The sequence below is a fragment of the Neofelis nebulosa genome, chromosome 5 (genome assembly GCF_028018385.1).
Source record: "Neofelis nebulosa isolate mNeoNeb1 chromosome 5, mNeoNeb1.pri, whole genome shotgun sequence".
NCBI lineage: Eukaryota > Metazoa > Chordata > Mammalia > Carnivora > Felidae > Neofelis > Neofelis nebulosa.
In genome coordinates, this window is record NC_080786.1 from 117,036,394 (window position 1) to 117,049,410 (window position 13,017).

Consider the following 13,017-nt stretch of genomic DNA (forward strand, 5'->3'; position numbering starts at 1 on the left):
TATCTTCTCCCATTCTGTTGGTTGCCTTTTAGTTTTGATGATTGTTTCCTTCACTGCGCAGAAGCTTTATATCTTGAAGAGGTCCCAATAGTTCGTTTTTGCTTTTGTTTCCCTTGCCTCCAGAGACGTGTTGAGTAAGAAGTTGCTGTGGCTGATGTCAAAGAGGTTTTTGACTGCTTTCTCCTCTAGGATTTTGATGGCTTCCTGTCTTACGTTTAAGTGTTTCATCCATTTTGAGTTTATTTTTGTGAATGATGTAAGAAAGTGACCAGGTTCAATCTTCTGCATGTTGCTGTCCAGTTTTCTCAACACCATTTGCTGAAGAGACTGTCTTTATTTCATTGGATATTCTTTCCTACTTTTTCAAAAATTAATTAGTCATACATTTGTGGATCCATTTCTGGGTTCTCTATTCTTTTCTATTGATTTAAGTGTTTGGTTTTGTGCCAGTACCATACTGCCCAAAAGTGACCAACTTTTAAATTAATATTTAAAGTTACATTATAATTTCTGTACATTTGCATGTTTATTTTAGTTTTAGTTTGTTAATATCTTATTGTAAATTTACTTATTTCAAAATGATTATATTTTATATATATGTATATATATATTTTTTTCTCTTGAGTGGAAATTAAGGATTAGGAGGAAAAAATGTAATAGCATTAGATGTGGCTAAGTGGAAGATCATCTTGTCAGGGGGTCATTATTTTCTCCATTGACATTTACCTTTTCAAAATCTACAAGTGGTATTTGGGCTATTGCTATATATTACTTCTTATTAAATAAGGAAGACTTCATTCAAATTGTGGATTAATATTTTTAGGAATTACACTATTTTGGAAACATCAATTCAACACATATTTGTTGAGTGACTGCTGTGGAGAACAACATGGTGTTAGAGACATGTAGAGCCTGTACTCTAGTGGGATAGACAATTAACCTAGTAATGAATAAAAAGGATGTTAACTAACTATTATGACAAGAGAATCACAGGAGAAGAGTTCCTGTTAGAATTTCAGAGTCCAGAATTGATTTCAGAGTATTTCTCTACTATCAAATATCTAACTCCCCTATTTGTATAAATCCTTATTTTTCCTTCCCCCTGCTTTGAACTGACCCGCCCCCCCCCCCTTTAAGGATGAGGAATGGTGGGGTGGTGGGGCTATACCTGAGTGTTCCCTCAGAAATGTTATAATAAATTCAGTGAACTTCCTTCTAAATGTGTGCTTTCAAATATGACCACCTTGAGATTTGACCAGTGGTGATTATACAGGTGGAAGGAATATCTGTAAAAGAGCAAACAGGGAAAATTCATAATAATCTGAAATACCACATCAGAATTTTATTCTAGAAAGACCAGAAGAATGGGGCTTTATTTATTTGTTTTTTTGCCTGCATTTTAAAAAAAAATGGCTTTTGTTTTTCTGTGGTTTTTGTTGGTTTTTTTTTTTTTTTGCCTAAGTTATATAGATCATTGAGAAAGGAGAACTAAAATCTTTAGTATTACACGAAAATGGCTTTGAGTATGAATAGGATTGTAATAATTCCTTCTGGCGTACTTTAGGAGTACACTGATCCTACTTCTGTTTTATTGTTTAAACAGATAATATATCCAACGCTGAGGGCTGGCAAGTAAACGTGTCCTTGAATATTCGTCCATCCGCGGGCACTGGTGTTATGTTCGCCTTGGTTTCTGGTTACACCGTGCCCTTTGCCTTGTCTTTGGTAGACTCCGCCTCTGAAAAGCTTCAGGTAACTTTACTAAACCTTTGTGATTCTTGTTTTTCTGTTTTGTTTTGTTATCTGTAAAGTGGATATATTAGCAGTATTTACCTCAAAGTGCTATTTTGAAGATTAAATGAGATAACATATGCAAAGTATTTGGCACACAGTCTCTAGTACATCAGTAAAGACTCCATAAATTTCCATTATTATTACTTTCTTACTGGCTTATTTCCAAGGTCTGATCTAAGAAGTAGGAGAAATTGAAAAGCCTGTTACTGCATCTACAGCCAAGATTAGGTAGACTCACACACAGGCTACCTCGAGGTTTCCCAGAGTTCATAGAGATCCACCTTTATTTAGAGTTCTGGAAGTTATCATGGGAGTCTGTGCTAACAACATAAAAGTGAGTCTGATTAAAATTCACTCGCAGATATTCTGTGCCTAATTATAATGTTTTGTGCTCTCTGGCACTCTTAATCTTTTCTCCCATGAGTAAATTAGAAAGAACTAGAGAAAAGTAAAACCAGTCCACCTGGCTTCTTGCTGGCAACTCTGATTTCAAATTAGGAGGAAGAACAGGAAAAAACCTCTTGGATAAAAGCAAACAGGACCGTTATCAGAAGATCTGTATTATTCAGCCTTCTATTAGAGGCTAATAGCTCTGACCATGTGTCATCGACAGTGGATTCCAACAAGTTATAACAAGAAGCTTGTGTTTATGCCCAGGTTGGTTTGGATGTTCTCTGTAGCTTTTGGAAACAGACGTGTAATTGAATCATGTCTGTAATAATACAAAGATGTGCTGTTTGCAGACTAATGATGATTGCAGAGAGTTGCTGGTGGTTAAGCATAAGCAACCTAAGAGATCCTGCCAAGTTTTTATCTCCAGTCTACCACCAGGAGCTTACTACGTTTTAGATTTCAGCTTGATTTCAACTTTTTGTTTGCCTTTTTTTTTTTTAATGAAATGGAAATCCTATCTTCAGCACTACATCCATGCAGTAGAGGACATTAAGGCATGCCATGTCTTTGATGTTTATTTGGTCTTTTCCGTGTTTGAATCCATGGCTGCTGCTGCTGCTTCTCCCCCCACCGCCCTCCTCCTGCTCCCCCTCCTTCTCCTTCTCCTTCTTCATTTCCATGTCAGACTGCCTTCTCAAGATCTGTGTGCAGCGTTTCATAACATTATTTCACATACTATTGATCATTCTGGAACAGTTTGTCAGCTGGCCATTTTAAGACTCATATTAGTGAGTTCAAGGATATAGACATGTATAACGGGTAACAGATTTCCTGTATTTGTGAAGTAGAGACTTAACATAGGTATATTGGATTCTTAAGTAAATATTTCAGACTATCTTTCTACCGTCTCATAACATCCATGTTCCTAGTCCCCATTTTATTTTCTGTCTTTTTACATTTCCTCTACATACACATATGTTATATGCATAGATCACTGTCAACAAGTTGAGTGATTTTGTGTATCAGCACTTTGAAAAGTTAACAAAATGAAAACATTCTGTGTTTTGAATATCATCTGGTGAATACTCTGACTTAGTTCTGGTGAACCCTGGCTTTTCCCTCTCAGGAGTTCTTCGCTCACTTTGTCCCAAGTCTTAACAGGATTGCTTATGTGGCACACAAAACCCTTTCAGTCTCGCTGGCATGTGCTTACTAAAGCCACTTTACATTTTTCAAGTCTTTTCCCCAACAAAGGGTTATTCAGCTCCTTCCTCTTTCACGTGTAAGTGTTGAAGTTAGGAAGGCTCACAAACAGAAAAATATTGCTTAAGACATGAGTTTAGGCAAACAACTCTCTTGGCTTACTGAATTTTTAGAAGCCACTATACATCTTAGCTGACCCTGAAATTCGTAAAGCTAATGCATATTTTAAAGTTATGATTATTATAACAAAATTTTTAAATTTAAATTGGGAGGCTCTATCATACTTATTTTTTCCTCATTGTAAGTCAGTTTTTGAACTTAAAAACCCCAAAGTCACTCTTAAGTGGCATTACCATTAATACTTGCTTATATTTTGTCTTTGCTCTGTTTTTCAGGATATCCTGGTATCTATCGAAAATATGGTAGTATCTCGGGTAGAGGCCATAAGTCTGTGTTCCAGTGAACAATTCCATCTGGAAGTAAGGGTCAACAGAACCAGTCTGGAACTGTTGACTCCGCTTAAAAAAGATATCATCTACTCCGAAGACCTTCAAAGTCAACTTGCCATTTTGGACATAGCAATGAAAGAAAGAGTGTCCACTTACCTGGGTGGCCTTCCAGGTATCTTCTTACTTTTTTTTTTTTTCAAAGTTATCTTTAAAACATCTTTCAAAGTATGTTTTTAATCAAATTGATACTATTTTAAAATTTTCATTTTAATAAAAGGGCATTAGAAGGGAAGACAAAATTCTGGTATCCGTTAGTCTTTTCCTGGGGATTTATTTATATTGACATTTTATTGGTACATCTTGTTTATTAATTGTTTTTAATAGTGAACTAAAACTAACCAAGTTTTGCTGTATTTGACTATCCTAGTCAGAACATATTTATTATTGGGGCGCCTGGGTGGCTCAGTTAGTTGAGCGTCCAACTTCAGCTCAGGTCATGACCTCGCGGTCCATGAGTTCAAGCCCTGCGTCAGGCTCTGTGCTGACAGCTCGGAGCCTGAGCCTGCTTCGGATTCTGTGTCCCCCTCTCTCTCTGCCCCTCCCCCACTCATCCGCTGTCTCTCTCTGTCTCAGAAATAAACATTAAAAAAATTTAAAAAAACATTTATTATTTCAGTTCCTCAAATAGTCTTGTGAGTTTAACATTTATTCTTTAATTCATCCATCATTTGTTTACCTCATATTTATTAAGAACCTACATCCCAGGTACCAGGGACATAGTAATAAAAAAAAAGATATGATCCCTGTTTCTAAACCTTTTACAATCTAGTGGTAGAGGCAGTCATTAAATAACCAGTTAGGAAAATATGAGGATAGTTAAAATAGTGATAACTCCTATGAAGGAATAGTAGGTATTGCTCTTAGAGCCTGAAAATGGGGACTTGGTCTGGTTGTGGGGGCCAGGAATGAGCTCTCTACAGAAAAGGCTAAGATGTAAATATGATAAATTGAAGGATTAAACTTAACCAAGTAATGGGGTAGGAACTGGAATTAATATGCAAGCGAAATGGTCTATATGTGGACAGAATGGGGGATTGACACGCTTGAGGAATATATAGAAGATGGGTCTGGTGAGAGCATATTGAGCAAGGGGATGGTAGTATAAGATGAGGCTGTGAACTGGGTGAGGATTTGTAGACCTGGTCTGGGGTCCTGAGTCTTCTTGTAAGAGCCATGGGAGTCTTTAAAAATTTGCAGGCAAGGAAATGGTATATCAATATACCATGCGTGATGGATGGAGATGGACAGGTGGAAGGCAGAAGTGGATGAGAGGAGCTGGGGGCTAATGAAGTAGTAACAAACAGAAGCAACAAGCATACCGTCATCAGTCAGTGCCTCGTGGACAGTCTGGGCATGTTCAGACTGCTTCAAATGGATCCACTTGTTTAATTTTAATTTTAAATAGACCTGTCAGGTAGGTGCTATTACTATCCCCATATTACAGATGAGAAAGCTGCCGGACTAGGATGATGGCAGTGAAGATGGCACAGTGTTTAGATTGGAGATGGATGTGGAAAACAAAATTAACAGGATTTGGGGCACCTGGGTTTCTCAGTTGGTTGAGCAACTCTTGATTTCAGCTCAGGTCATGATCTCACTGTTCGTGAGATCAAGTCCTGCATCAGGCTCTGTGTTGACAGTGCGGAGCCTGCTTGGGATTCTCTCTCTCTCTCTCTCTCTCTACCCGCCCCCCCCCCATGCTTCCCCCCTCAAAACAAATAAATAAACATTAAAAATTTTAATAGGGTAGAAAGGCAGGTGTGGGGATCCCCTTCTTAGGTATCTGGCATGTCCAGTTTCATGGGTGGAGATTCCATTTACCGTGAGATGGGGAAAACTGGAGGAAGAGCACATTAATCTTTAACTTAATATTGGAAAATATGAAATTGGCATCGACCTTTCATTTTAAATGGCAAAAATAATTGAGGGAGAGAGTTTTTGAGGAATATTTTCTGATACCATTTTCAGGTTATTCTCCTAGGAAAATTCTGAGTTTGATGTCTGGACTTCTAGTAATCTTCATTATATTACTTTAACTGCTCAGGGCCTTCATTTTTGTATATGGAAATTTTATCTGGGTTTTTGAGGAATAGAAGTAAAGATTCTAACTCAGGACCTTCAGATTATGAGACTGACGCGCTGCCTACTGTGCTAAGGAGGCAGGTAGAAGTAAAGATTCTATAAAAGTGATAGATTATGGGGCGCCTGGGTGGCTCAGTCGGTTAAGCGTCTGACTTCAGCTCAGGTCATGATCTCACAGCTTGTGAGTTCCAGCCCCACATCAGGCTCTTTGCTGACGGCTCGGAGCCTGGAGCCTGCTTCGGTTTCTGTGTCTCCCTCTCTCTCTCTGCCCTTCCCCTGCTCAGAGTCTGTCTCTGTCTCTCTCTCTCTCAAAAAAAATAAACATTAAAAAAATAAACATAAAAAAATTTTTTTAAAGTGATAGATTAGACAGATAGAAAATCTAGCATTGTTAATTATTACAAAGTTACTTAAGTTACTGTGGATAATTATTAGGAAGTATAATTATTGTTCAAATAAATGAATTCTATATCAAAATCTACCTCCTTATTTACAAATTAGTTGAATGCAATTTTTGTAAATCAGACAACGAAAGAGTTCAAAAGAGGTAAAACTGTCAAATTTTAGTGGTTCCAGGACTTTTTCACCAACACTTTAGGTTGACTTCAGGTAAGATGTGTTTAGAAAAAGAGTGAGGAAAATTGAGGAGAACTGTGACAATTGAGATATTAGGAGTAGAAACAATGGGATAGGTAAATTACCAGTTAACATGCAAAATAGGCATATTGAATTGAATGTTATGAATTAAAAATCATGGAAAATTGACAATTCTGAGGGTTTTTATAATAGTGGCATAATCTTTGATGCTCTGCCAGACTTGAAAGGGGTTCATAAAAAATGCTGTGAGCCCCTAGAAAAGTATGGACTTTATTCACTGTATTGGCAAACTAGAGGTAGAAAATTTGAACTGAATATTTTTTGCATAAAGCACTAAGGAAGAAGAATAAAGGCTGAAAAATGTGGATTGGGAACTAAATTGATGGAGAGAAGATGCCAAGAAAGAAGCAAGTATAGAGATGGATGTTGTTAAGATGAATCATAGCTCTTAGGAATTCAAGAGTGTAACTCAAGTATTAAGTCTGATGAAGAAAGTGAAAGTGTAGAAAGGCCCAAAGACCCTAAACTAGTCACTGAAGCATTATTAAAATTATTTTTTAGAACACCAAGCAGCACATAAAAGTGAATTCCCTATCATGAGTTGCCATTTTATGCTCAGCAAGAAGCTATTTTTTGGGAAAATACAGAAATCTGCTTTTATTCTAGCAATAATAAAAGAGATATATTTATCATGACATTTTAAAAAGATTCCCAAGTAGCTATAGCTTGGATTGGAAAAAATGATTTAAAAATGCTTATAAACTATTGTTCAAATTTAAAGAGAAAATAATAAGCGCGCCCGGGCGGTTCAGTCAGTTAAGTGTCCGACTCTTGATTTCGGCTCAGGTCATGATCCCAGGGTCATGGGATCGAGCCCCACATCTGGCTCCACACTGAGCATGGAGCCTGCTTGAGATTCTCTCTCTGTCTCTCTCTTTCTCTCTCTCTCTGTCTCTCTCTGACCCTCTCTCCTGCTCTCATGCTCTCTCTCTCAAAAAAAAATTTTAAAAAGAGAAAATAATACAGTAGAACATCGCAAGTAAGAATATGCTCTTTTTGACTCTTTTTCAAGTGTGTTTACTTATCTTAGGTTTTGATGAGACTGATTGTGTTTATGAAATCACAGGAACTCATGATATGCTGAATCCAGTGCCAGGCACAATACTTATATACATGAGTCACTTAATATAAATTTATTGGATAGAATAACATTGCTAACATTTGCCTTATGATTAGAATTAGGTTGGAAATGGGAAGTCTGAATAGTTCCTCTAGTTGTAAGCAAATAAGATGCCAAAAGTCTTAGGCTAATATTTTAATGTTCTGTTTTTACAGATATTCCGTTCAGCGCCACGCCAGCGAATGCTTTTTATAATGGCTGTATGGAAATGAGCATTAATGGTGTTCAGTTGGATCTGGATGAAGCCATTTCTAAGCATAATGATATCAGAGCTCACTCATGTCCATCAGTTTTGAAAAAAACAAAGAATTCTTAGGGCATCTTTCCTGTGCTGAAGATATTTTTTTCCTGTGTGTAATTATACTTACGTTTCAATAATAGCTGAAGGGTTTTTACCTGCAGTGTGCAGGCCTTGATTATTTTATGGTACTTCAACTTTCCTGGAATTTCAAAAAAGGTTGTTTTTCAAGAGAACAAGACCCTTTTGTGATACAAACCACATTAAAAAATTCTTACCTCTATTGCTGCCTAGAAATTAAATAATGAAATACACAAACATTTCTAATTTGAATTTTTTTGCTACAAATGACATTTCTTCATGTTTATGTTTGCAAAAGTAAAATTTAATTTTATCACCATGAGTTGGTGCTTAAATATCTGTGTTTTTTTGGAAGGCAGGGAAGTAAACTCAAACAAAAGTGCATGTACTAAATACTTGTGATCATAGCAGATACTATTTTATTTATTTTCGTTATTTCCTAATGAAGGCAGAAGGAGAGACAGTGGCCTCAGTATGAATTGAGTGGAAGGCTTTAAAGCTTTATTCCCAGCAGCTCCTCAGGCGGACCAGTTTTGGCTTCGTTTTTCTTTCTCTTAGCTTCACATTTTAACCGGTGGCTCTCGTGAGTTACAAAACAAGTGGGACACCTGGTCACGAGAGCTCGTGGTTCTTGCTGGTTAGTAATTGGAGTTCACGAGGATGAGATACTAGATTGTGCTGGAATGGGCGTGGAAACCTGGGACGGGTACACTCCTTAAATTTGGCTGTGTGGGGGCGCACAAGCTCTAGATTAGAAAAGGCAGAACCTAAGTGGAAAGGATGAATGAGAGAATGAATGAGGTGGAAGTTCATAGTTATTCTTGAATCAAACTTCAATTACCAGGGTAACTTGCCAGCATGTGATTGCTGAAGGGCAATGAACTCTGAAAAGTAAAACAGATGTAATGAAAGGATAACCACACAGGGACATAGTTAAGATTGGGTCTTTGGAATGAGGAGGTAAGGATGCCAAGTCCTTGTTGGTAATGCATTTCCAGTGGCAGTTTTATCACTCCCAAACCTACCAGTCACATTAGGTAGGTACCAAAGGTTTCATTGCTAGTTTTGGAAACAAATTTTTTTTTCTACTGTAGATATTTTATAGCATGTGCAACATAATCGACTGGGGTATTTTCTAAAAATTAGGTGAATAATATCTATATCCTATCAACTCTTTGAACAGAAGGTATAATTATGTAATATACATGTGAGTCTTCATACAGTACAGTAGTTCTTTAGTTGAAAGGTGTAAAGCTCAAATATTTGATCAGTAGTTATGGGTAAGGTGTATGCTGGAGCTCAGAAAGGGAAGAAAAGCAAAGGTAATATGTGTTGAGTGTTTGACTCATACTAGAAATTGTGCTAGCTCATCTTACTGGCTGTAATCTTTCTCCCAATTACTACGGTGTACTATGGGTGACGAATTCAGGCAACAACTATGGACAATCAAGTTGGTGTAAAAAAGCAAAGAAGTACAAAAACTGAAAGCATATGGAAAGGGAAAAAAGGAAAGGAAGGAAGGGAAATGAATTTTCTTTGCGGAGGAGTTTTCACATTCTTGCTTAATTATGCCCAGATACGAGGACAGCTATAGGGATCAATTCCACATTTCCCATCAGAAACAGAAAACTTCCAACATGCAGTGACCTTCATAGAGGCTCCATCTTTCTTTGCGATGCATGTACATGTGGCTTGGGGCGGGGGGTGTTTCTTACAAACAAGATTCATCCGACAATGATTTTACACATGGGTTACTTGTTATACCAGACTTCAAGGCTTCCCAGAGAACTTACATTTGAAAATTGGATCTTCTCCTACAGAAGGGGATAAATCCTTTTTCTTACTAAAGTTTCAAATGGGGGGATCTAAAATCTTATTCTGTTAGTAGTCTCCAGACGGAAAAACCACTGGATACATCTGATCTTTTTTCAAGTTGATCTTCAGGGAGTTGGGTCAATATTTAAATGACATAGGAAGAATCTAATATCATTATCTGGAGTTGCCAAATAATAAATAAATGTAAAATAATAATAAATTATTTTATACAAATATAAACAATAAATATAAAATGTAATTAAACAGAGCTATATTGAACATGGGTTGAGGCTGGAGCCTTCAGGGATGAATACCTTACTGAGCCAACTCAGCATGGACAAGGCAGCCACAGAGGATTAACAGCTGGCTGTTCTGGAAAATAGGAAGCAGTCCTAGCCTGCTTTGTACGTGTGGCTAGCAGGTTACAAGGAGGGGATCCAAACTAGGTCGTCTGAATCAAGAGTCCATGTCCAAATTCAAAAATCTATACTGCTCTTTTATCCTTGCCAGTTATCCCACCACTCAGTAAATGTTAATTGTTGGTGTGAACAAATTCTGTATTCAGTTCTATATATAACTTGCTATGTCTTTGAGTCTCAGCTGATAATATTAATTTGATAGTTTTGAAGACAAATTAATATTACTTAATTAAATTAAGGAAATGCTGACAATGACTCTGAAAATGTATATAATTAGAACTCTGGGCTATATATTGTCCTAGGAAAACAACAGAGAAAATGTTCTAGTCCTCCCATAAAAATATTCACAGTCTAGGAGATAGTAGAGAAATGGTACAAGTAATTCAAATGTGAGCCTGAGTTTGGTAAGAGGTGCAACAGGAGAATAAACCGTATGCAGGGGGTTTTGGTGAGGGAGAAATTGATTACAAATGCAAGCCTAGTGAGTTGCTATTTAAATTAGGCCTAATAAGATACATATGAATTTCTTGGGGCACCTGGGTGGCTCAGTCAGTTAAGCATCTGACTCTTGGTTTTGGTTCAGATCTTGACCTCACAGTCATGAGATTGAGTCCGCATTGGGCTCTGCCCTGAGCATGAAGCCTGCTTGGGATTCTCTCTGCCCCTCCCTTCTCTCTCCTTCTCTCTCTGCCCCTCCCCTGCTCATTCTCTCTCTCTCTCTCTCTCTCTCTCTCACACACACACACACATACACACACACACTCAAAATAAACATTAAGTATATATATATATATTCATATACATATATATACATATATATGAACATATGAATTTCCATTAGTTTCTCTGCTTCCAAGTCCTCTTTCCCATAATGTTTTGGTAATCTCTCACACAGAGATCTTATTTCAGCATAATTCTCAAAATCTCCCTTATTTCCCTATTGATTATTGCATGAAGTACAGATGATTAATCCTAGTTGTCAAGAGCTTTTATCATTAAACTAGTGAATCTCAACCCAAGATGCTTATTAGATTCACTGGCGCCATTGCAGACAACTGAATCAGAAGATTCCCGTGGATAACCAGAGTCACAAGGCACGGATCCAGCCTCTGGGTTCTTCCCTCTGTGTCCTTTTGTCTCCCATGTGCATGTGAGCTCACATGCAAACAGACATAAAGCAAAAAAATCAGTGAAAAGTGGAGATAGGAGAAAGGGAGAGAGGGACAAGTATGAGAGTGTGTGTGAACAAAACCAGGAGGAGAGGAAAGGACAAAGAGAAAATGAGAGGAGAAAGATGAAAACAGATTCAGTGAAAGATTTGGTAAGATACAAAATGAAGAAAAGGAAAGAGAAAAAGCAAAGGACACATATTGGTGAAGAGAATATGATATAGAGAAAAAATATAAAAAGAAATGAAATATCTACTTTCCTCTAGACACTTAGATAGGAGTAGGTGATATTAGTAGTGACAAACTGAGATCCACATAGAAAAGGGATTAGAGAGAGACTGAGATAATGAAATAGAGGAGATAATGAAATAGAGATAATTTATAAGAAGAAATTTAGGGGCGCCCAGTTGGCTCATTCGGTTAAGCGTCTGACTTCGGCTCAGGTCATGATCTCCCGGTCTGTGAGTTCCAGCCCCATGTCGGGCTCTCTGCTGACAGCTCAGAGCCTGGAGCCTGCTTCAGATTCGGTGACTTCCTCTCTCTCTGCCCCTCCCCAGCTCACAATCTGTTTCTCTCTCCCTCTCTCTCAAAAATAAACATTAAAAAAGAAAAGACATTTAAAAGGAAAAAGTGAAAGAAGAAAGGCAGAAAGAGACAAACAGAAAAGACTAGATGAGCATAGAAAGAAAAAAAGAAGTAGGGAGGAGATGACCCAAGCATAGGCAGACAGACAGAAGGAACAAATATAAATGGGAAGAAGGAGTGAAAGAGTGCCAGAAGAAAAACAAGAAAGGGGCAGATGTAGAAATAAAGAGAATATGTCCGAGAAGAGAACGCAGGAACAAGAAGAACATAGTAATAATTAAAAGAGGAGAAAGTAAGAAATGTGAGAGAGAAAAAGAAAGAAAGAGAACCAGAAATATAGAGGAAGGCAAGAAGAAGTAGAGGGGACGCATTCAGTTTACCCAAGGTGAGGGTGGCAACTGTAAGACTTGGGGCTGCAGATGATGTTCCATGCTGGGAGGCGGAGCTCTCGGCCAAGTATCTGCTAAATAGGGTACACCCCAGAGTGTCCCCAAAATCATCACCAAGGAATCCTCTATGGGAATTCATAGGTATGCTCTTGTACCATTCTGCCAAGAATGGATGGAAGGGCTTGCCACTAGCATCGCTGGCATTTTTCTGGCCTTATTTCTGACCTCTTTGCAATTAGGGGCTTGGTCAGTTTACACCAAAAGGAATTGTCAGGAATTACATCTGGGGAAATGCAGAGGAGAGAGGGCACTCTTAAACATGGCGTGAGATCGATGCTACAATTGGAACAGTGAGAACTTACATTTTATTTTTTCTTTAAGTTTTTATTTATTCTGAGAGAGAGAGAGAGAGAGAACAGGGGAGGGGCAGAGAGAGAGAGGGGGAGAGAGAGAATCCCAAGCAGGCTCTGCACTGTCAGTGTGAAGCCTGATGCGGGGCTCAAACTCACAAACCGTGAGATTACGACCTGAGCTGAAACCAAGACTCAGGCGCTTAACCTACT

The 13,017-nt window shown here is 38.0% G+C and overlaps 1 protein-coding gene across 1 annotated transcript in view; it reads left to right on the forward strand.

Moving 5' to 3' along the window:
* The window catches only part of PROS1 (protein S), a 70,230-nt gene extending 61,831 nt beyond the window's left edge, over positions 1-8,399 (forward strand). Inside the window, exons 13-15 of the mRNA XM_058731682.1 lie at positions 1,604-1,752; positions 3,786-4,011; positions 7,914-8,399. Coding sequence (XP_058587665.1) covers positions 1,604-1,752; positions 3,786-4,011; positions 7,914-8,074 — 536 coding nt within the window. The 3' untranslated portion in view covers positions 8,075-8,399. The remainder of the gene's footprint in view (positions 1-1,603; positions 1,753-3,785; positions 4,012-7,913) is intronic.
* Positions 8,400-13,017: the final 4,618 nt, after the last annotated feature.